The sequence below is a fragment of the Solea senegalensis genome, linkage group LG16, assembly GCF_019176455.1.
Source record: "Solea senegalensis isolate Sse05_10M linkage group LG16, IFAPA_SoseM_1, whole genome shotgun sequence".
Classification (NCBI taxonomy): Eukaryota; Metazoa; Chordata; class Actinopteri; order Pleuronectiformes; family Soleidae; genus Solea; species Solea senegalensis.
In genome coordinates this window covers 4863836-4887455 of record NC_058036.1, presented here as the reverse complement: position 1 = coordinate 4887455, position 23620 = coordinate 4863836, and the positions used below count along the sequence as shown (strand labels likewise).

General features: G+C 39.7%; 2 protein-coding genes and 1 long non-coding RNA gene across 5 annotated transcripts; 1 reads left to right on the top strand and 2 right to left on the bottom strand.

Annotated features, from left to right (window-relative positions):
* Positions 1–102: 102 nt before the first annotated feature.
* Positions 103–3495, bottom strand: dhrs7 (dehydrogenase/reductase (SDR family) member 7). The gene is made up of 7 exons (XM_044048000.1): positions 3257–3495; positions 2639–2791; positions 2343–2449; positions 1714–1953; positions 1492–1614; positions 1194–1409; positions 103–213 (listed from the first exon to the last, which is right to left on the bottom strand). Exons 1-7 carry the CDS (start codon positions 3384–3386, stop codon positions 172–174), a joined length of 1011 nt encoding a protein of 336 aa, XP_043903935.1. The 5' UTR covers positions 3387–3495; the 3' UTR covers positions 103–171.
* A 939-nt stretch (positions 3496–4434) lies between these two features.
* ppm1aa (protein phosphatase, Mg2+/Mn2+ dependent, 1Aa) lies at positions 4435–23202 on the top strand. Of its 3 annotated transcripts, none has more exons than XM_044047996.1 (6): positions 4435–4820; positions 5732–6585; positions 6689–6806; positions 7324–7435; positions 7556–7613; positions 21871–23202. In XM_044047996.1, the coding sequence occupies exons 2-6, from the start codon at positions 5749–5751 to the stop codon at positions 21904–21906; spliced, it is 1161 nt and encodes a 386-aa protein (XP_043903931.1). In that variant the 5' UTR covers positions 4435–4820; positions 5732–5748; the 3' UTR covers positions 21907–23202. The 3 variants fall into 3 exon arrangements, with proteins under 3 accessions (XP_043903931.1, XP_043903934.1, XP_043903933.1); XM_044047999.1 differs by lacking the exon at positions 21871–23202 and adding an exon at positions 9107–11028; XM_044047998.1 differs by lacking the exon at positions 21871–23202 and adding an exon at positions 11035–12767 and having other exon boundaries at positions 4436–4820.
* On the bottom strand, positions 6956–10272 carry LOC122783281. Its single transcript, XR_006362021.1, has 3 exons — positions 10226–10272; positions 7134–7216; positions 6956–7019 (listed from the first exon to the last, which is right to left on the bottom strand). It is a non-coding gene; the product is annotated as an uncharacterized LOC122783281 (long non-coding RNA).
* Positions 23203–23620: the final 418 nt, after the last annotated feature.

Sequence of the window (23620 nt, the reverse complement as noted above, 5' to 3'; positions counted from 1 at the left end):
ACTTTTATCCATGAAGATTCAAATGAAACCTTCTCATCTGACATTGAAGTGCAAAAAAAAGACTTTAGAATAAAAGAATTAACCTAAAAGTGTGCATGGAAACAACATTTAAATACACATTTATTCATGAGGAATGCAATAAACCTGTCTCGTCTTGTCAGGGCGAGACTTTCAGGAGCGCTTGGCTTTAGTGAAGTATGTGGCGTCTGCGTCCTGTCAAAGAAAAAGTGAACCGTTAGCACTGCTGTTTTGACACCTGCGAATGAAATGACATGAAAATATGATCATTATTTAAACATTGTATTGTGGTCAACTGCAGTGTCCTAACTGTTTACGCTTTGTTAACCTGCAGAGACGCCTCACTGTGATGGGCTTTGTTTGACGTCTCCTTTTTGAGACAAAAACACAGACCCATGACTGGCCGGTTGGAAAATGACCTTTCTCCTTGGCCCTCAGCCATCACTGTTGAGCAGAAGCCACCAGACACAATCAGTCAGTCACTCAACACCACGGGGGGTGTAGTCGTGTTCACTGTCGCACCCTGGACACCGTCTCCTTATTTGAGTCGAGCAAGGTCAGGGACAGCTGATGCCCCCTAGCTGTTCAAAGACAGCTCTGCTTTGTGGCTGCCATATGTTCAAATACCTTCAGTGTGCTCACATGGTGAGACGACAGTTCAAGAGCGAGAGAGGTCGACCTTACACGGCTGCAGTTGCAAAACAGACACAATGATCCTGACGCATGTGAGCACTCGTTGGTATCTGTCTAATGTGGATCTTCTTATGCGACTTAAATCGAGTGCACATGCATCTTGAATTTAGGAAATTATTTCTCAGTGCAATGAATTGTTTATTTTTGGCGGATTATCTATCTTCAAAGGAAGGACAGTTCTTCAAAACCTCATTTTGACGGTCACTGGCTTGAAATGGGGGGGAACGGAGCCTCTTTTATTCCCTGAATCTCTGTCCTTGCGCCGCTTAAGTTTTGTGAGTATGGTGCAACTATAGCAGGAACCAACCCCAGCTGTGGGTTAGTTAAAAAGACCTCACGTTCCCAGGGAGAGTTCAGAGACTTCCTGCATTGCTACACCGAACCTTTCAGGAATAGCAAAAAACATTTTGATGGTCTTTGCTACTGTAAAACTGGAAATGTCTCCATGGTGAGACTAATAAAGGCGTTATTTGAATACCTACCAAACCAGTTCTGAAATTTTCCACCCTTCTCCTTCCCAACTTGCTTGTTAAGAACAAGGCAAATGTGGGCACATATTGCCAGGCGTAGTAAACAAAGAGGAAGGGCTGCTTTGCAATCCACATTTCCTTGACACCGTTGGCGATCCCCACCAGCATTAAACGCACACAGCGACTCGTTGCCATCTTATGTTCCTGGAGACCGGGTGCGTTTACAGGCTGGATGGATGGAAACAAACATCGAATTGGAACAAGCTCACGAAATTGATCCGTCATATGACACAATATAGCTTAAAAGTACCTTGTTTAACTCCTCTGTGAAGGCATTGTGGACAATCTGTGACTGCACAGGCCCCGGACACACTGTGCTGATGAGTATGTTTGGGTACTCGGTCAGTTCAATTCGGAGGGAATTAAAAAATCCCTAAAGGAAAACACGCGCAGTACGTTTATTCAATTACGTGGACATCTCACTCGTATAGATATTCATTTCACGTACTGAAATAAATCCACCGCTATTCACCTGGAGAGCGTGCTTACTGGCCGCGTATCCTGTACTCAGTGGCGCTCCAACGAGGCCCGCTATGCTGCTGACAGTCACAATGCTCCCACTTCCCCGCTGTGTCATGTAAGGCAGCACGTGCTTGGTGATGGATATCGTGCCCAGGACGTTGAGCTCCATCAAGGCCTGGTACACATCGAGACTGGTCTCCTCGAACAGAGAGCGCTGGCTCCGGCCACCGTTGTTAATTAGAACATCAATCTGAAAAACCCGAGACAAGGAGAGCAGTTTATGCGACTGGAAAACCAACTCAATCAATATGAAACAAGCTTTTATAATCAAAAGTAAAGCTGATGTCAGTGATGCCTTCTTTTGGCTAACTTAAGCCTCTATTTCTACTAAAATTAGTGAAGTATACCCAGGATATTGAAACTCTGCATCATCACAAACAGGAGCAAGAGCATTTGTGGAGCTCTGGCTCCTGATTGGATGAAGAAAAAAGGAAAGGTTTGTCAGATAGTAAAAACTAGAAGAGTGGTGTCACTGGCCAGCTGTCACAACAGAAACGTAAGCTTTGAGTTAGAAGTGTTCAAAATTCAACATCTAATAATACAAATTTATTTAGTTAGAAATGAGCAACGGATCCTCACATGTCCAAAATACTGGACAGCAGCTTTTGCCTTGTCGGCGTGCGATGTCCTCTGCAGCAAATCGAGAGGAAGGACAAGAATGTCTTCTTCCTTGAGGTTGGAGCGCTCTACAAAAATGAAAGATGAAATTAGCTTAGCTGGGCATGAATAAATAACACTATATGAAAGTGTGAAAATCATTAGGATGGTTCAATAAAATAGATCTACTGTCTCATTGTTCTACCTGCATCACACTGCAGTGTTACGTATTCTTGAATGTTAAGTGGGTCTTCTTTTTGTATTAATAGCTCTCTCACCTAAACAGCAGCGTTTCACCCGGTTCAGCTCGTCCTCACGCCGTGCAGACAGGACGAGACGTGATCCACACTTTGCCAGCTGGTAGGCCAGCTCCTCTCCAATACCACTGGAAGCTCCAGTGACCCACACCACCAGTCTTCTCAGCTTGGTCTCTGGTGAACACAAGTCACACAAATTCAACAATTCAAACGTTACAGTGCATCACTGTCACTGACCTCAGGTTAATGTCTGTAATGTCCATTTCCACAGAAAGTATTATTGCTGTCCATTGTTTCACGCGACACACATGTGAAACTTTTGTTTTCAGTTGTTGTCTAACGAGTATTTTCAAAATTGATGAATCTATTGATTATTATACTCAGTTTGTTGTTTGGTCCCGAACATGCTGAAAACTGTTGATCTATATTTCACCATTTCACCAATGCTTTGTTTTGTCCACAAACCAAACGTATTCAGTTTTAATAGTTTATTTGTTATGTGGAGCAAAGAAACCAGTGCATATGGAGGCCATTTAAGAAGCAGAAAAATCCATTATAAAAGGCTACATCACTGAAGTACACTACATGACATTATACACTGTCTGTGCTATGTGCTGTACTTATACATGTACAACTCACCTGGACTGTGTCCTGTCACACTGGACCACAACAGAGTCAAGTCTGCATCTGCGAAAATGAAACACAAACAGTGAACGAGTAAATAAAGTAGCGTGAAATACCACACAGCGGACAAACAACAGCAGTCCATACTATACTGCACAACAAGCTGCAAACACGAAACACGAAATACTGTGTGTACAACTGCAGAAGCGGAACGTCTTCGAGGAACGACAAGCTCAGTTGCTACTTATACGCAATAAATTGACGAATGCGACGTCACTTCCGCTCCAATATTTTCAAAATACAATCCATTCCATGGCTAGGTCACCCTTGGAAAAGAGATTTCGATCTCCATGTTTTTTTTTTGTTTGTTTGTTTTTTTATAACTTAGTTTAATAAATGTAAGTAAGAGATATTAATCATACATTAAACAAACAAACATTAAGAGTGCTAGAGTTTTTGCATTTTTCATTTTCAGCAGTTTAAAGGCATTGAAGAACAAAATAAATCCATTGTGTGGAAGCAATGAGTTTAAGTTAGAGATTTGTAAATGTACACATTTCCTAGGTTTAAAATGACAAGGCAGAAAAGCAAAAGTATAAGGAAGAGTCCATTAATGATAACAAGTGATCAGTAGAGTTTATTTATAACAAAACACAAAATTGGTATAGAAGTAAAGAGCCACCCATAGGCAGGGAGAGATACATTAACTTGAGGGCTTTAGCTGACATTGACTACTTCCAGACCAAAAGCAAAATAATACAATTATATTGTTACTAATAATTGTGACCCTTCCATAAAAAATTAAATATGCATGACCCATGGAATAATTACTGTCCCCTCTAGTTAGTGTTGCAAGCTCAAACAAATAAAAGATACGCTCTTCTGCCAGTAGAAGTAAAGTCCTGCACATTGTGACCTTATTCGCACTCATGACACATCCTACGTTTTCATTTTTTTTATTTTTACATACATTTATATTGAATTAGTTATGGTAAATCTGAATACCTTGCAAACATTGAGTACACTGTGAACAAACTCGGCCTAAACCAAGTATTTAAGCCCGTGTTGTTGTTGTTTATGTGTCCTCGGTGCAGCAGACTGTGAGCAGTCTCATCTCTTCAAGGATGATGTCATGTTTTCGAGTACGCAACCTGCAACATCCGGGTCTTTCTCCCAGTGCCTCTATGCTCCTTACAAGCTAATGTTAGCTAGCAAGCTGTCAACCTGTCAAGTGGAGAGGCTGGGACAAACGTTTCAGCTTCCCCCTGGCTTGGCCACTGAAAGCTCCGGCCCACCAATTTACACGAAAGTCCGCTAGGGTATACATTTTATGACACCAGCTGAGATAATGTAATGCAACGCAGTCGTACGAAAAGAGGGACCACCGCGCGTAGAGGATTTATATGCACCGAGGCTTGAGTAGCGATTGGGCATTACTAGATAACTGGCTAGCTAGCCTAGCTAACCCACCGCAACCCCCCGAGTTTCGTCGGCGTAGTCTCTCCGCTGTGAAGTTCGGGCTGTCAGTCCTGGTCACAGTCACACTTCAGTTTTCGCCGACCACTATTTTGGAAATTTGGTAAGTGATTGGAGTGTTTACTCTTGCGCCCGTGACTGTAAGGAAAGGTTGGGCAGTTAGCTACCATAGCTAAGTTAGCATGTAGCCACAGTACCTTAGCAAGGCCGAGGGCTCTACTTGCCTCAGTATTACGGCAGAGGGAGGCCTGTTAAAGTTAGCTCCGAGGGACAAGGGTCAAGGCCCGCATTTAGTCAAGGCTGTGTGTTTATTTGGGTTGTGGTTTGGACTATCCAAAGAGCTAACTTTTAGCGTTAATCAAACAGCAAAAAGCCGCCCTTTCTGACCAGGTACACGGTGTACATGAGCTCACCACAGCATCACAGTTGATGTAGGAAATGTCAGGTCTCTTGAATTTGTTTTTATCGGGTTACTGGTCAGAAGGTTGGCTAACGTTAGCTCTGCAGGCACATTACGATGGCTGTAACTATCACATCGACACTCAAAGTGACGAGGTGTTCTGCATTGCGAAGGTCAGAGAGATACTGACCAGAGGTGTATTCATTATTTGGTTAAATATCGGAATTCACGTCAGTGCATGTCGTGCAAAAGTCTATCCGCCAGTTGTTTGAGGGCGTTTTAATTTGATCCACACTAGCAGTTTCTAATATCTAGCAAATGTGTGGCCCTCTATTTTTAGACCATAGCAGGGGGCGAGAACTCTGCTCCAGTACGCTAATTATTTCTCTCAATTTGATGGAAGATCTGATGTGTTAAATTAACATTCAGAAGCTTTTCCCTCAGTAACTGTAGAATACATTTTGTATTATTATTGTTTTTGGTCAATCATACTAATAATGTGGTTTGAAACTGAATGTCGTTGCAGAGCTCTTAAATGTATTTACTGTATTCTAAAAAACAAAGTGGCTCCTAAATTCTCCAAGTAGATTAATGTGTCTTAATTTGCATTACAGGTTTTAAGAGGGACACAATGGGTGCATTTCTGGACAAACCAAAGATGGAAAAATATAATTCCCATGGTGAGGGTAACTACCTGAGATATGGGCTGAGCAGCATGCAGGGTTGGCGAGTAGAGATGGAAGACGCACACACAGCAGTAATTGGTCTGCCCCATGGTCTCGACCTCTGGTCCTTCTTTGCCGTTTACGATGGGCATGCTGGCTCTCAGGTGGCCAAGTATTGCTGTGAGCACCTGTTGGAGCACATCACCAGCAACTCAGACTTCCAGAGTGCTCTGCAGGAAGACCCCTCTGTGGAAAGCGTGAAGACTGGGATCCGCACAGGTTTTCTGCAGATCGATGAACACATGCGAACCATCTCCGAGAAGAAGCACGGTGTGGACCGCAGTGGCTCCACTGCAGTGGGCGTGATGATTGCACCAAGCCATATCTACTTTATCAACTGTGGCGACTCAAGGGGGCTCCTCAGTCGTGGTGGAGCTGTGCACTTCTTCACACAAGACCACAAACCCAGCAACCCCTTGGAGAAGGAAAGGATTCAGAACGCTGGTGGCTCAGTCATGATCCAGCGGGTAAATGGCTCCCTAGCTGTCTCTCGAGCTCTGGGAGACTTCGACTACAAGTGTGTGCATGGAAAAGGCCAGACGGAGCAGCTTGTTTCTCCTGAACCTGAAGTTTATGCAATAGAGAGATGTGAAGGGGAAGACGAATTCATTATACTAGCTTGTGATGGCATCTGGGATGTCATGGCCAATGAGGAACTGTGTGACTTTGTCAGATCGAGGCTAGAAGTGACAGATGATCTTGAAAGAGTCAGCAATGAAATTGTTGACACCTGCCTGTATAAGGTATACTTGTCCATCAAAACTACATTGGCATTTTGTTGTGCATGTGTCTGTTTTGGTTTCATGGTTAATTTACATTATGTCTTGGTTTGTTCTTTATCCCCAGGGAAGCCGGGACAATATGAGTGTTGTGCTAATCTGTTTTCCCGGAGCCCCAAAGGTATCACCAGAAGCGGTGAAACGGGAGGCTGAGCTGGATAAATATCTGGAAGCCAGAGTAGAAGGTAAGGCAGAAAAGTTTAGTCTTTCATTTTTCTTTCATAAAATCATGCTAGTAAAGTTGGCAAATGCTAAGATGGTGTCAATCAATTTAATTTGCAATCACAATGTAGACTATACAGCAAACAAGACACTTACCTTGAGTCACATGAGGATAATTTTTCTCCAGAAAATAATCTTTAGAAAAAAACATTGAGACAGGCCCATGATGAACAGCACTTCATAGATGTGGAAGAAATAAGCACAATGTCAGTCTAATTTGCTCTTTCTAGTACATCAGTAAAGTAGTGTTTTTATTTCAATGTGGTATTGCAGTGTTGACAAAGACAAACCTTGCTCATCTATTCTTCAGTGTAAACACAAGGAGGTTAAAATTGCTCTACAACACAGTTTTACACATAGAAGTGCCCATTTCCTGTAATGAAATTGCACAAAGATTCAATGGCTTTTTTTAAAAGACTCATTTTGATGCAAAAAAATGCAGCAATTTAAAATACTTTGTTTTGTTTCTTTGTACAACAGAGATCATCAAAAAGCAAGGGGATGAAGGTGTCCCAGATTTGGTCCATGTCATGCGAACATTAGCATCTGAGAGCATCCCTAATCTCCCTCCTGGAGGAGAGCTGGCAAGCAAGTGAGTGTTTAGTGTTGACAGCAACCCTTTCTTTGTACTGTTTAATAACTTTCAATTGCACACAAGATTTTTTATTTTCTGAAAACTGACGTGTAGTCTTATACCTTTTTCCCCCCTCAGACGAAGTGTTATTGAAGCAGTCTACAACAAACTCAACCCCTACCGAAGTGATGACACAGTGAGTACCTCAGCTCGCCTTTAATGGTCCGTAGGTTTGCTTTGCTTGAAATACGCATGCTTGTTCACATGTGACTGGCAAACATAAACTAATATTGTGCATGTCGGTACGTTTTAAACAAGATGGAACAAGTAAAAGAAGCTTTAGCCAAGTTATTTATTGATTAATTTATAAATAATTTATAAATTGCCCATCTAGGGCATCTGGTATTATAATCTTCTGCTAAGTAAGAATTTAACACAAGAAAAAAGACAAGCACAGTTTTTTGTAATACTATGACGGTCAGAAAATGGTCCAATCGTTTCTCTTTGCTATTCATTCTCATTTATTTAGTCATAAAACTTGCTTTCATTTTGACAAAGAGCACAAGTACTCTGCAGGTCCTGTGCTAAAAAGGCTTTGCCTCTTACCACATGAGCTGATTTCAGTAATTAGTGAAAGAGCTAATAACTTAAATTAACAATATCTGACATTTGTCTGGATAGAATAAAACCTGCATTCTCTTGCAGTTAAAGGAGCATTGCTCAACGGGATTTTGTGTACAAACAGGCCACAAAGATGGCGCCCTTGTCTACTCGGTTATATCGTCCTTTTAAATTTCCCTCAGAAAAGTTGACTGATTCACCCTATAATTGTGCGCATCTTATTTTGTCCTTGACCACGGAAAATTGGCAGTTTGTTTTAGTATTTCACATTTGTATGAAGATGAATTTTTTTGAATAACGTTTTGCATATTGAGTTATTTCAGAAATTAGGCTATTTTCAGAACGCTGTCAGGCCTCTTGACCTGTCTGTTTTAATGGGTGCTGGCAAAATACAAAAATGTGCTAAATTGAGCTTTTGTTTGCCAACAGCCTTCACAAAGCTTTTCATGAAAAAAAAAAAGTTTCCCAATTTTGATTCTAGATTAATTCCAAGTGGCTCATAGAAACTGAATACAGCATTTGCCACTATATTCAGATGAGTGTGTAGTAATTTGTACCACCTTTTAGCAGCATTCCTACTTTCCGGTCTCCTCGGATACTTCTGTGTCGTCTGGATATTGGTCAGTTTGCTTCAGAGTTACTCTCGTCTGGTCAAGCTGCAATGGTTCAAACTTAAATTTGATTTGAATTACTGCCATAATTCTCTATGAAGTTCAAATTTGCACTCTGCCCAAGGTACCACTGAACTATATTCTAAACCTTTACTGCAAGCTTTTTTTTTTGCATTAGAAGAGAGGCTGTACTGTTAAATAGCTGCTGTGAGTGAAGACTATTTGTAATATTAGACCACATTGTTAGGTGAATTATGCCAAAAGCGACTGTCAGGAAGAAAAAACTTGACAGCAATTTGAATTATGACTTAAAAACTTTGTGGTTTTCTCATCTCAGCTCTCTCTCACTCCTTATGAGTCTTTTAATCAAACAAGTGACAACGTGACATGCATATCTTTGTTTGGTTTTCTTCTTCACATATAATAAGTTCCTTTTTAATGATCATTTTAATCATAGGTCTGGATCTCACTCTGAGTTGTCCTTGGTACTGTGGTTCAACCTGTCCGTCTGGCCTGGCAGCTCAGTTAGTGATGCAGCCTTCTGTGCTGACGAAATTGTCTCGTGTCCTTCCCTGGAATTATCGGTCCAGCTAAAAAAATGCTGAATGTTTTTTGTAAAGGAGTGATCCAAAATGGTGATAACTAGAGCGACACGGTTGCTGCAATTCTAATATGATATGCCCTGCAGTTTTTGTATCAGCTGGCAATCTGTTTTTTTTTTTTTGTTGTAGTTTTTTTTAAAACAACTTGAGTGGCAATTCATTTTCATAAGAATTATAAATAAGATGTTTTTCTTGAGCAGAAAGAAAATCACTTTAGTTGTGCGCTAAATTATTATACACTAGTATTTTAGCGTAGAGGATAATTATGATATAGTTTGTAAAGCCTAAGTAAAATACTATTTTAGAAGGTTAAGAAAAGGGGTTATCATATGCATAATTTGTTGGCCCTAAAATAAAACTGTATTGATGTTCTGAAACGCATACCTCTTTGAGGCTAGTTTGTTTACTTTGCTGAAACTTTAATCTAATAATGACGCAGCAGATCATCTCAAAATGATAATGTGCCGTGCATAGTGAAATTAAGTGTACAGATGTGTACTCATTCAAGACCGAAGATTCCTAAAGTAATGTAGATTAAATTAATTATAAGAAAAATGGGTTAACTTCCTGAAAATTCTGTCCGCTCTGAGTCGGTTGCAACATCCAAATCCTTCCTCACATCTGCTGCTCTGTGTCTTTCATTGATATGTGGCAGTGTGCCCACATTTTAGCACCTGTCCGTCCATACTCGTGTGTATTAATGATTAGCAGTGGAACATCAGTTATTGTAAAATAGCATGGTACTTTACACTGGTTATGAGGATGTTGCCAGCCATATGTTTTAGCTCTTGACGTGTAATCATGTTATGTGTCATCATGTTATGATTCAAACCCGTAACCAAAATGTTTTTGTAATCATGGCAAATTTCATGGTGCCGTTTCAAACCACTTCCAGGAACTAAGTCACTTACAAATATGAAACCGTCCTGAACTTGTTTGCTTTATCATTTTATCGTCTATACTTTATGACTTACGTAATGCTGTTGTCGTCCTTGTCTGGTTGGTAGTTTGCCTTGGTCTGGTTTATGTCCACTGTCACACTTGGACCTCGGTCCACATAGATACTGTAGTTTTATAGATCTTAAGAGTAATTATTGAGACACAGAGATCTCCAGCTGATGCTTGTCATGAGTTTAAAAAGGTAAACATCAAACATACTTGCCCATATGAGTAATGATTAAAGCGGTACACGTTGATAATATCACTTATTAATTACATGTATTCATTTGCAAAGGGCTTTTCATGTCACAAGTTTATATTTGACTTGCCTCTTGAGCATTACATTCATGTTGCTAATGCTACAGTTGAACTTTGTACTGTTGCCTCAATGGAAACTAAAAAATGATTAGTCTTAACCCCTCTACAGCTCACTTCATTTGTGAGAAGTCATCGAAGGCGTAGACGACACCAAAATTAAAACAAATACTTATCTTTTCAAATATTTCAAATAAAAAAGCTTGTGCCAGAAGCTTCAGACACTCGTGCATGTTTAAAGAAACTATGTGGTAGCCTTCATAAATGGTAATTATATTTGACTGTGAGTCATTTATATCGCCGTGTTGTGTATTTGCCAAGTTAATTATAGTCCAGTTAATCTGAAATAGTGTCTACAATAACATCAGACACTGTCGATATATATAAATATCCACCGAAAAGAATTCCTGAATGATTTTTCTGTCCGTGTGTATTGCTCTTGCTTAAGCCTGTTCCAGCTCTTGATAGAGGTCTCGTGGATAACGAGTCAGAGTCTGAAGGGTTTTCCTTCCTCTCCTCTCTTATCAAGGACTCTGCGTCCACAGACGACATGTGGTAACACAACCTCCTACCACTAACACAGCATAGAGTTTACAAACCACCATCCTCTCAAGACCCACAGCAGCTCAGCTCAGCAGTCTGTCTCGCCGTCACTCTGAGCTTTTGGTTTCTAAGAAGGGAATATCATGGGAGGAGGAGGAAGAGGAGGAGGAGGAGGAAGAGGATTTGCATGCACACAAACCTGGAATAGTGCTGCACCAGTCCACTCTGGAGTTCAGGATCCTCACCATCTTGTCTCCCATATATGTTCACCCACTTAAAAATACTCTCCTTCTAAAGTAATCCATAACAAGTGAGTCCGCAAAGTTTTCTTTCTTTCCTTTTTTTTTTTTTTTTTTGTTTAATAATCAGCTTAAGTAGTAAGATTTTTTTTGTTTTGTTTTGTTGTTGCTGTAATTAATTTGATTCACATTTCCTTGTGTGTGTTTGTATATTTCTGTTTTTGTGAAGTGCAATTGTCCTGTACAAACGGCCTGTATTTAATGCAGCTTGATTTTAAGTTAAAAAATGAAAGAAATGAAAAAGAGAACCTTTTATGCACTATCTGCCTTCTCCTGCTCTTCTGGAATTCTAACAGATGTCTGTTCAGTGGATATTCTCGCTTGTCCTCCAGGCACAATGTCGCCGCGCTTTTACTTTTCCTTTATTCTTTTTTCAGTTAGTCTATGCTCCTTTAAAAAAAACAAAAAAAACAAACGGGTAAATTGTATAGTCGACAGCACAGTAAGCTCTATATCAATTTAAATCCTAATTTTTTTTTTTTTCCCCTGTGCTTTTTTTATTGTGTTTTATTTTTGTATGTGGCTTTCTGTACATGCTTAAATAATAATTGCAAAGTGTGAAGCGAAACATTTCCTTTCTTTTTTTAAAATTTCTCTAAGGCATCAGATAAAAACAAACAAACAAGAACCCTGTTGACATGTTTGTCTGTGCGGATGGATTCTTGCAAGCGTGCGTGGGTGCTTGTGTGTATGTATGTGCGCACGTGTGTTTCGTCTCGCAGCGTAAATGTACGTGCAACTCTAATTTAAGTTTGCTGAGGTGGTCGGGACAACAGATCAGGCTTGGAGTTTAAGGGAATGACCCCACTGCTCACCCATTGTCTGCCATTTATTATATATATATATATATATATATATATATATATTTTTTTTTTCACTCTGCCAGTGTTTTGTATCGATTTAAAGTTGTCTCTCACTACTTCTTACTCCACAAAACTTTGGTTAACAGAGTTTACATGCTGTTAAGCTATTTGAACAACGTTAAGCTATGTATCAGAACTATACTGTAACCCGAGATGACACAAGTAGTTAAATTTTATGGCTTACTAAGGTGTGTAGCTATTTAAGTCTTGACTATTGTACACATCTATTGTGTTTGTATTTTATTATCGCTTTCTAAACCTCCATTGTAACAGTACCAGTGCCCACAGTGGGTGCCATATGATTCACGATCACTTATTTCAGCTTTACGACAGCCTATGCCAAGTTTTATTTTTCCATGAGGTCCAGTTTTTGTATGTGGTACAAACGGAATTTTAGCTTCCGATGTGAACAGTTCTTAAACTGTTTTATTTTAGGTAGTTGAAAATGGGAGAACTATGGACAATATGTGGAAGTTCACACCGAGAACAAATCCTCTAACCTACCATGATTTCTCATGATTGTATAGCACTTTTCTTGTTCCCATCTGGTTTTGCTTTGCTTAAAAAAACACCACAACGCCACAGCACAATACAGTTTGCTGCTATAGTGTATGATCTGTGGGTTCTGTTTTTCAGTTAATCCCCGCCCCCATACCCCCCCCCTCCCCCTCCTGAAAAGATGACTCGTCAATGACTAAACCTGTATCTTAACACACAACCGTAGATAAATCTCTTGAAAAGAAAAGAAATTGTTTTATTTCAGATTTCTGATCCTTTTTTTTTTTGTTTTGTCTAAAATTGCATTGTTTCGAAATTTATGTATGTATATATTTTTGACTCAAAATTTCTAGTAATAAATCATGTCGCTTGAGTTAGATCTTTGCCATGGACAAAATGTGATTCTGGATGTGTCTTTGGTGTATTATAAGTTTAGTTTTTGTGTGAGAGTGTCCCCTCTCGGCAACTGAGGATTCAATTTTCATAACAATGATGTACTAAAATCAGTAACACTTGAGTTATCAAAATGACAATCCCGACATTTTCACTGCATTTAGGTTTGTGGTTGGTTGCAAATTAAAAAAAAAAAAAAAAAAAATTAAAAAAAACAAACTTAAGTTTTCACTCTAATATCCTTTTGTGACAAAGCTGCCAAAAAACACTTTGTACCTGCGAATTCTTTAAAGGACGTCGTTGTCGTTGGTCTTTAAAGTTACTCTGTGGTATTTCTGAGCACTGGTGGCGCTGTTGAGCACATGCTCAAGATCAAACTTACCAGACGTGGAGTCACACACACGCGATGCGTACTAAGGCCGCGTATCATTCGTTTTTCAAAATCAAATGAGAAATGGGGAAAAGAAAAATGGAATATGACTTTTTTTTCCCAATATTGTGCTCAAATGAAAAAGGAAAGAGAAAAAAAATGGATAACAAGCGTTTCCAGTTTTTTTTCGGGACAACGATCATAAAAGTGTCTGCAAATCAAAGTGCTGTAAAGTTTGACGACACTAGACTGTGTTATGGTGAAGTTATTGAATATTTTCTAAATATCTTTTTTCCGGTGTTGCACTTTGTAGACGGTCCCTGTGCTCCTGAGTCACTGATGACTGCACGTAGAGATCAACGTCGTTTCTCCAGGTCTTTTTCGTGAGAACAATGCTTTTGCTTGTTGTCCACGTTTCTACGATTCGAAATATGTCTCGCATGCGTTTCAACAATGTTTCGTTGAAATGTAATTGATCGCGGAATTGAATATCTTTCCAACTTTCACGTCAGATGGAAAAATCTAAATTGAACGAAACGGGAAACACTCGTTATCCGTTTTTTTTTCATTTTATTTTGAAAATCAAATTGCAGTTCGTTATCTGTTTTTTCCCCTGTATTTCATTTCCTTTCCTTTTGAAATGTCTGCAGGCGGTGTCGTGGCAAGAGGGCCAATGAACCAATAAAAATAAAACACTGAAAATGTTATAAGACGTTTGAATTTTGATGTTGGAAATTTGCTTCCACTGAACATTTCTACCCATGAATTTGCAAAAGAAATTTGCCGGCCGTTAACTTTTGATTTACTGTGTTGTATTTCTACCACGACATACTTCCCCACACTTGTGTATACACTCATGCTCATTTATGGAAAAGGAAACAAACAAAATCCCAGTTTATTTAGCGTTTGAGGAGAAAACATTTGAATGAATTTCATTTTGTGCTGCATTACCTGTGTTTGTTAAGTCTCTTATTCAAGCGTTCTCAGCACCCAGCGGTTTTGTTGCCCAACTGGTAGCTGTCGAAGACTCTTGAGAAACTTTTCAAGCGTCCCAAAGCCCGCCCCACGTCACTTCCCTGCGCAGTTCTATATATTTTGTCAGAGAAATTATATAAATACATTCATCCCCTTTTATTTATTTTTCTTTCAAAAACAAAAAATAGTTGTAGGTGGAATCGTCGTCGATACTGACAGTGGCTTGGTTGTGATTTGTCACGTCTGGGTGTTTCCTTTAAAAGAAAATCCAGCCCGTCGCCATCTTTGAAAAAAAATATTAACAAAAAAAAGAGAGGGAAAAGCCCCTGAGCATCTATTGTTTGACTTTTTTATGAACTGAAATACCTCATAACATTTATAGGAAGCATTTTCTTTTTCTCTTTGGTTTTCTGGTGCGATGTAGATCCAAACTCAGGTTCACTTTAGTTCCTCTGGTCCTAAACTAGAACCTGCGACGTGAACACTGGTCTGTTAAGGATGGGGAAGTGTCCGTGTACTTGTGTACAGTGTTTGACTGAGAAGGCTAATAATCCCATTTTAGGAACACTATTGGCCAAGAATCGACTAAAAAAATGCTCACGTGTGTGTGTAGTTGTGTGTTTTAGGTTTTTCGGGGGAAACGTGAAACGGGGAAAATAGTCGTGACTAAAATGATCGTATAGTCATATGCACTGATCGTCTGTATAATCAGCTTTTTGTTTTTTTTTTTTCTTTTCCCTTCCAGAATTGTTATTGTAGAGAAAAAAAAAGATGATAAAGCTATTTACAGAGTGACCATTGGTCGCCTGTATATTCTTGTACAGAGTACTACCTGGCTTCAATTTTAAGAGATTTAAAAAAAAAACAAAGCAAAACAAACAAAAAAAAAAATAACCGCTTGCGTCCTGTTGATGTACCTCGGTCGTTGGTATTTACTGTGTAACCCCCGAGCAGTGGCAGTTCATTTGTCTCCTTGCTGGGTGAACCTGAGCCTCACTTTGCTGATGTTTCTCAGCTCATAAATAAGCTCACCGATTTGCCTTACCCGATCTCATGTTGCCCCCCCCCTCACCCCTCACCCCGAAAGTACTAGTACAAGAGAACACTTTGAGTAATGGTGCGGACACTCGATGTTAGGTACATGAGCTACTAACTACTTTGTTCCTGGTCGTAACGTGGTACAACCTTTTTTCTTTTTTTTTTAAATCCCTCACATCTCCCGCTCCCTCCATGTTTTCCTGATCTTGAAAAAGCTTATTTAACACCCTCCCCCCTCCTCCCCTCCCTCTCCCCACTGCAGATGATGTCACCCTCTCGACAAGTGTTTTAACATGGTAACATCGTACAGTACACCCACTCGTCCACACGTCTGCTCTATTTATAATTACGTTCGAGAATAGCTTTAGAGTGCTGTAGATAAGTAATTGTCGGTGTTGATTCAAATGCTTCGGAGGCCTCCTGTGAGGGGTTTGACAAAAGTACATGAACTGTATATTTTGTATTATGTTCTCGTTCACAAGGAACGGCAAAACAAAAAAAGAAAAAAGAAAGAGAGAAACTGTTTAAAAAAAAGCTTTGTTCCCCTGAACTAAATTGTACTATTTGTGTTGTTGATTGAACAAATTGCATTCCTTGCTTGTGAATTGATGCATTTCTCTCTCTCTCTCTCTCTCTCTCTCTCTGCTCCGTACATTTTCTCCCCTTCTTTCCTTCCTTTCTTTCATTTTTTTTAGCCTTTGAAGTTTGAATAAAATTTCTAGTTTGCAGAATGTATTACTAAATAAATGGGTTGTCATCTTGTACCTCTCATTTCATCACTGTTTACCTGAAAAAAGAGTTAAAGAGAAGTGAATAAAGAACGCCGAATGATAATAATACTAATAATAATAATAATAATAATTGACAAGTTAAATGTCTTGGAGCCTGACCAACGCTGCGTTTATGGTGGTGAGTCCGATTTTGGCTTTGAATTACATTTTTAGTAACCTGGAGCAAACACTTGCTGTTTTTACCCCCCAGGTGAGTAATGAGAGATTAATTGAACAGTGTTTTTCATCACATGACTCCAGACACGGGTTCTTCTACTGTAGCTCAGCTCTGCGTATGTTTGCTTATAGGATTACATTTCTTTATGAGATAAAGCCTATTGATGAAGTGTCACTGATGTTCGGTCCAGTTTTACCTCTTGCAGTCAGTCAAAGTGCTAAGAGTCAAACACTTAATACAAATGTTTTATATACTCCTTTCCTCCTCCTGTATTTCACTGTACTTGACGCAGTATGATGCCTTAACCCTAAATTGCTGTGGGAATAATACACAACTCCTTATATGGACATCCCGGGTGTGTGTGCGTGTTTATAGGTCACATCTTCAGACTCTTATCTCTTGTGGAGTCAAACCTATGATTCGCTCTATGTCGCATATTGGCGATAGTTGTGCAGAAGTCACAAAATTGTTGATTATTTTTGTTCATCAAAACGAGCCAGGCGAACTTTGAACTGTGACTCATCTCCCAACTTTCACAAATTCAATCCGATTTTTAGCACTTTCGCCCCAGAGTTGTTTATATAATTGCTGAAAATGGAAAAAAAGGATATAAGACGCTCTGTTATACATTCTTATAGCCTCTGTATGTACGTTTTAACATAATCAGTAATGGGAAAAAAAGCAGCCTAAATACTCTGTGTCAGACGAGTATGAATATTCAGGACATGTGAAATGTGTGTTATTCGGAGCCGTTTGTTTGTATTGACATTATAGAGGGATGATCCTCGTGTTACACACGGAGTGTCAGCATGTGACTGGACGCTGAGTCAGTTAGGGAACGATAACCAGGGAGTTTCCTTTCATCGCTGCATGTTTTCAGCCCCCATGAATCCTCAGTGGTGTCGTTGACCTGTCTGGGTGTCATAGTCGACTTTGTCTCTTTGTGTTCTCTCTGTGTGTGTGTGTGTGTGTGCGTGCAAGGGGCTGCTGGGGAGTCACTGAGAGTGGGTCAGAGTGGTCCACGGCCACTGGGATTAGGAACTGTGGGAGGGATTACTTTAAATGTCAACATAATGTCATGAGCCGCGTTAGAAGGTCAAACGTTCAAACGCTGCTCAGTGGCGAGCGGTTAATAGATCAGGTGCAATTTGGATTATTGTGGCTCCTGCGATGAAACAGTTTTGTTTGTTTGTTTGTGGAGTATGAAAAAGGTAACTGAAGCCAGGTCAGGAGTTATTGTGCCGCTTGTTTTTCTTTCTGTTGACGCTGCCTAGTTTGACATCTCAGTGTAAGTTTCTTGTTCTATATGCTTATAATAATAATAATAATAATAACAATAATAATATGTGGTCAGTGATAAAACTATATCAAACAATCATCAGGCTGCCAGTTCACCAAAAGGGGGCAGTGTTGATGACACCAGCAGTGGCATTCTCCATTCATTATCACCCAGTTATTATGTAGACCATGACAGCTTTTAAAAGCATCAATCATTTTTTACTTTACTTTTAAAGTGTCAGATTATAATTTCCTGATGTAAGGAATAGACACAAGCAGCATGTGTATATTTATATGTGGCATCATAATAATAATAATGATAACGCCGTGGTATTTAGCACTTTTTGCACAATTTTTATTTTATTATTATATAAAATATATTGTTATATTATTTACATTATTTATTTATTTATTTGTAATAACATTTGATTTTTTTGTCTCAATGTCCAAAAATGGAGGCATCTAACTCTCCTCTGTTGACAAAGACGCTGATTCGCCGGCTTCCTGCGATACACTTGGTGTTAAAGGGTTAAGTCATCGCCATCTAATGCTTTATTTTTGGTCTACTCCTTGTATAATAGCCATATCTCTGCAGCTGACTTTAATTACAAATATTAAATAACTTTTAACTGTCAGGTTTTAAGTAAGTAAAGTGTATTTATGTAGTACTTTACATAGAAAGAATTCACATTAAAAAACAGTCAAAAATAAGGTTTACAAACATCAAAAATGTTTCCACTGCAACAAGAACGTTTTAAAATCTCAATTTAAAAGGAGCTTGTTTTGCACTCATTTGCACGCCTCGTCCTTTGAGCCATTTGCACGTCACAGCGCTGCACAGAATGTGACTCAGTTGACCACCTGTGCACTCTTAATGAATCACACTGCCCTCGCGTCCCTCCACATCCAGAAAAGTGCCCACGTCGGCAGAGGCCGCCATCATCATCATCATCATCATCGTCGTCAAACGGGGCCCCGGCTCGTCATCTGCCTGCCATTATTTAACGCATGTCACGCTCTGCTTCGCGTGGCAGAGGAACCCGTTTGAGCTCGACTAATGTGTCCATGCAGACACAGCAGTAAGAGGTGGGGGGGACGGGGACGGGGACGGCAGGACGCTCTCCACTCTGAGGTCACTGAGCTCCGCATTTGCTAATTTGGCTTGGAGTGCACCAGGGTGCTCTGTTTAAAGACAGAGGTCAATGCAATTTGATTAAACACGAGTGATTATGGACAAGACATTCCCTGGATTAGGATTTACAGCGTTTGCATTCTGCCCTTTTAAAGCGTCTCCCTCTCCGTTTCCTCTTCCTGTGAGCGTTCTCGTCGCCTGGGGTCACTTTGTCACTGAGAGCACAAGCTTTTCTCACTTGGCTGCAGAGATGCAGTGATTGGTGTGTACAAACAAGCATATCAAACAGGGATGATGACATATACACCCACCGCCATCCTCCTCCTCCTCCTCCTCTCTCACGCCTCGACTATGTCCTTCATGCTCACTCTGCTTCTGTCTCTCACTTATCCTCGGTGGCAGCGAGTGTCTCCTTCCCCTATATGAGGTGGGTTACACAAGCTGCTGCTCCGGGAATCCCAGGCCAGCTCATTATCCTGCACCCGTGAGACACAGCTCACTGTGATTTAGGACATGAAATGATGCAGGCTTGTTAAAGAGCCCCAGATACACTCATTAGCATCGGCACCTTTTGCTCGTTAAAGCCTCTATCAGCGCTCGCTTTCACCACCGCCACCATGTTGTGTCCGCTCATTCCTCCACACTGCCTAGAAGATTGTGGATTAATGTCAGCTCTGTAGCCGGCGGGTCAACACTGCTGTGGCTCAGATTCAGGATTGATTGATAAGTGGTGGCGGAAAGCTCCACTGGCTGCTATATTTCATTGTGTGTAAAGGGTAAAACTATGGAAGCATATTGCGTTCATTCATTTTTAACAAGGCTCACTTTTTACATGATTAAAAAAACCTGCCAAAAACCAAAGTGCTTGTAAAACAGATCCCAAAAAATCTAAAAACAGACCCTGACAATAAAAAAGATTCGAAAAAACAGACCCAAAAAAAAATCTTGTAAAAACAGCCCCTGAAAAAAGTCCCTCAAAAACAGACCCCCCCATAAAGATCATGTAAAAGCACACCCCAAAAAATTCTTGTTAAAACAGACCCCCAAAAATAGCCCTGTATATCTTGTAAAAACAGACACAAAAAGAAATCACGTAAAACAGACCCCAAAAGAATTACGTAAAAACAGACCCCGAAAAACAAATCTGCTAAAAAACAGACCCCAAAGAAATCACGTAAAAATCAAAAATCATGTAAAACAGACCCCAAAGAATTATGTAAAACAGACCAAAACAAATCTGCTAAAAACAGACCCCCAAAAAACAGACCCGTAAAACAGAAAAGTGAAAATCAATGCAAACAGACCCTAAAAACAAATCTGCTAAAAAACAGACCCCAAAGAAATCACGAAAACAGACCCCTAAAAAGAATTATTAAAACAGACCCTCGAAAAACAAATCTGCTAAAAACAGACCCCAAAGAAATCACGTAAAACAGACCCCAAAAGAATTACGTAAAAACAGACCCCAAAAAACAAATCACGTAAAAAACAGACCCAAGAACATCTCGTACAAAACAGACCCGAAAACAAATATTGTAATAACAGACCCGAAAAAATGTTTTCTCTGTAAAAAACAGAGCCTTTTTAAAAATTATTTTAGGCGAATTCAATTCCGCTTCTGTACAAAACAAACCACGTCTCAGAATAAGTGGCTGACTCACTGTGTGTCAAAGCTTCAGGGGACGGACAAAGATGTCTTAGTTCAGCAGAAGACAAATGGCTTTATTCACAAAATGGTTTAGGCTTTTTTTCTTTTTTTTTCAACATAATCATGATTGTCTGAAAGATCTGACCGTAAAAATGAAATATCTTAATTTAAAAAGTATCCTCCTTTTGACTCTGTTTTTACGTCAGGGTCTATGAATGTATTGTGCATTTTTTTTTTGTAATATCCTGCCGGCAAGCTTAGCAGATTTACTTTATTGTTCTGCAAAACTCTTAAAAGAAGTGACCACTGAGGTCCTCAGCAAAAGCATATGAATGCACGACTTGTATGTAATGAACTGGAATTCAGTTTAGCATCAAAAGCAGGTTTAATACACATAGACAGGGCCGGCTCTTGGCATAGGCGATATAGGCGGTCGCCTAGAGCGCCATCTGCTGAGGGGCGCCCCTCCAGCAAAAAAATTTAAAACAATGAAAATAAAAATGATTTTCTATTCCCAGTCGCCCTCATTTGTGTGTTCTCTCTTGAAAAGAGCATCAACGGTGAAGTGTCTAGGCAGGTGTCATTTGATGATAGATGCTTTTCCTGCAAGGAAGTCCAGACGTGTACAATTTTTGTTGAAGTGAAAGACACGCTGGAAAGAGTTACCTGAAAGTTTGTTGTTGTTGGTTGCTGTAATTCAATACTTGAAAGTTGTGATTTTTTGCTGTTTGCTGTTGTTGTTCAAATTAAACATGTGTGATTGTTCATTTGGCTGGTGTAATTCGTGTGTGTGTGTGGGGGGGGGCACCGGAGAGCAATCTCGCCTAGGGCACAAAATTAGGTAGAGCCGGCCCTGCACATAGATGTGCTTGTTTTCAGCATGCTCTCTTGTCTGTATTTCGATAGAAACCATCTGGGCCTCAGTCTCAGTGGGGCCTTCCAATAGGGTTCTAATTAGGGGTGGGAATCGATATCGGTCGGTATCGCTATCGGTCCGATACCGGTCAAAATCACTGGATCGGATGTAAAAACTGGATCAAAAATGTAGAATCCGCCACAATCCAAAAATCCCATATCGCATGCTTCACTCGCATTTTTGCTGAGTCATGTTTGTCTAAAATGACTGTATCGGCCTTCTGTAGGTATCGGTAGATCCTCGAGTTTTTGATATCAGTATCGGACACAAAAAAGTGGTAGCGTCCCATCCCTAGTTTTAATCATAACATCCAAAACATCACTTTCTGTCTTTTCTGTCATATCTCTTTACTACCATCTGGTAGCATGCTGCCCCGTACTGTCCCGCGCCTGCATGCTTTCACTTCCCTCCATCTGTATCCTTTCACTTCCCTTCATCTTCATCCTGCTCTTCTCCTTCCCCAGGACCCACAAATCCTCCTCTTCCGTGGTTTCAGCTAAAACAAGAACTAATCGGAGGATGCCGACCAACCGTTTGCCCCGTCATCATATTATCGTACCTTCTCTCCACCTCACTTCCAGATTGTACCCACTGAACTCCTCTTCATCATGTCTCTGGTCATTATAATGGTCATTACATTACACAGGGATGGGAACTGACTCAGTCCTCTATCGCGCAGCTTCATACATGCAAAATGATTACGGATGAGTTTGATCCCAGCAGCGTATACCTTTCTCTCTACCTTTATATTACAATTAAAAATTAGGATTGGAGATCCTGGAAAATTTAAAAGTCCAAGCCCCTTTCTTCAGACCTCCTTCCGAAGCTCCGCCTCCGGAGCACTTTTTCGGCATTGCGTCGTCGTTTAAACAACAAATACTCTCAAAAGATCGCAAAGACATTAAGTTAGAAACAGTGCTACCGTAGCATCACCGTAGCCAACAAAAACCCTTGCAAAGACAAAAGACACAATAACGCGCCCAATTAGAGTTTCAGAAACTGCCTTGGATCATCTGCCGTGTGCCTTGAGCTCAGGAACAGGCACTGGGGCGGTCTCAAAAACCTATTTTCAAGGACCAGTGTGTAAGAAATAGTGACATCTCATGTTGGCATCAGGGAACTACAGCAGTGTGGTCTTCTCATATCAGAAAAGATGTTGTTTGTTTGAGTTAAGCTTCTGCTTCAAAGAGCGTCGGAACACTCTCTGTGTGTTTGTGCCGCAAAGAAAAGGCTTATTCTAAGTTTTTATTGTAAAAGTATCATAAAAAATACGATACTCATTTCTGCCAGTAAAACCCTCCCACATTTAAAATCACCTTTGAATGAAACTGAACAATCAACACTGTTTCCAGCTCTCGTGCGTCATAACCGCTTAAAGCAGTCATATTTCCTCTGTGTTTTATTGTTTAAAAACCGTTGTTCTCTCCTCTGACCATGTGTCCACTGTTGGATGTCGTCATTGTAAGATCTTGTGTGGAGACTTTTGACTAGGGATGCACGATATTATCGGCAGATATTGGCTTTAAAATGTATTATCAGATATCGGCAAACACGCATGACCTCTGCAGTTTGGTGCGGGGAAAAACATGTAACATAACACTTTTGTCTGAAACGATTGTCTGGAATATTATGCTTTTTTTCTCGTAATATTGCAACTTTTTAAATATTAAGACTTTATTCTCATAATATTACAACTTTATTTCCATAATATTACGACTGTTACTTCATGATATTCTGACTTTTTCCTCGTAATATTAGAACTTTTTTAAAATTCCAGCGACAGATTTTTCATAAAATTTGGACTATTTTCTCTTAATATAATGAATTTTTACGACTTAATTTTCATATTACGACTTTCTTGTCTTACTTTGTGACTTTTTTCTCCTCATATTAAAGTCGTAAATCTTCAAATTACGACTTTATTCTCAGAATATTACAGCTTTATTCTCGTAATATTTCTACATTTTTCCCCTATTTTTTAATATTACGACTTTATTTTCATAATCTTAGAACTTCATTTTAATAATATTACAACATTATTCTTGTAATATTAACGACAGTTTTTCATAAGATTTTTACTTTTCTCTCCGAATATTATGACTTTATTCTCAGAATATTACAGCTTTATTCTCGTAATATTACTTTTCCTCCTTTTTTTTCATAATATGAAAATATATGTATAAAATATATATATGTAAAAACTTTTTTAATATT

Bases quoted from the DNA above. Each gene is read 5' to 3' on its own strand.
- dhrs7 (XM_044048000.1), bottom strand. From the start codon at position 3,386: ATGGACTGCTGTTGTTTGTCCGCTGTGTGGTATTTCACGCTACTTTAT. The intron at 2,792-3,256 runs GTGAGTTGTACA...TGTGTTCACCAG, and splicing joins TGTGACAGGACACAGTCCAG to AGACCAAGCTGAGAAGACTG. The intron at 1,615-1,713 runs GTGAATAGCGGT...GTTTTCCTTTAG, and splicing joins CCAGTAAGCACGCTCTCCAG to GGATTTTTTAATTCCCTCCG.
- ppm1aa (XM_044047996.1), top strand. From the start codon at position 5,749: ATGGGTGCATTTCTGGACAAACCAAAGATGGAAAAATATAATTCCCAT. The intron at 6,586-6,688 runs GTATACTTGTCC...CTTTATCCCCAG, and splicing joins TTGACACCTGCCTGTATAAG to GGAAGCCGGGACAATATGAG. The intron at 7,436-7,555 runs GTGAGTGTTTAG...TTCCCCCCTCAG, and splicing joins GGAGGAGAGCTGGCAAGCAA to ACGAAGTGTTATTGAAGCAG.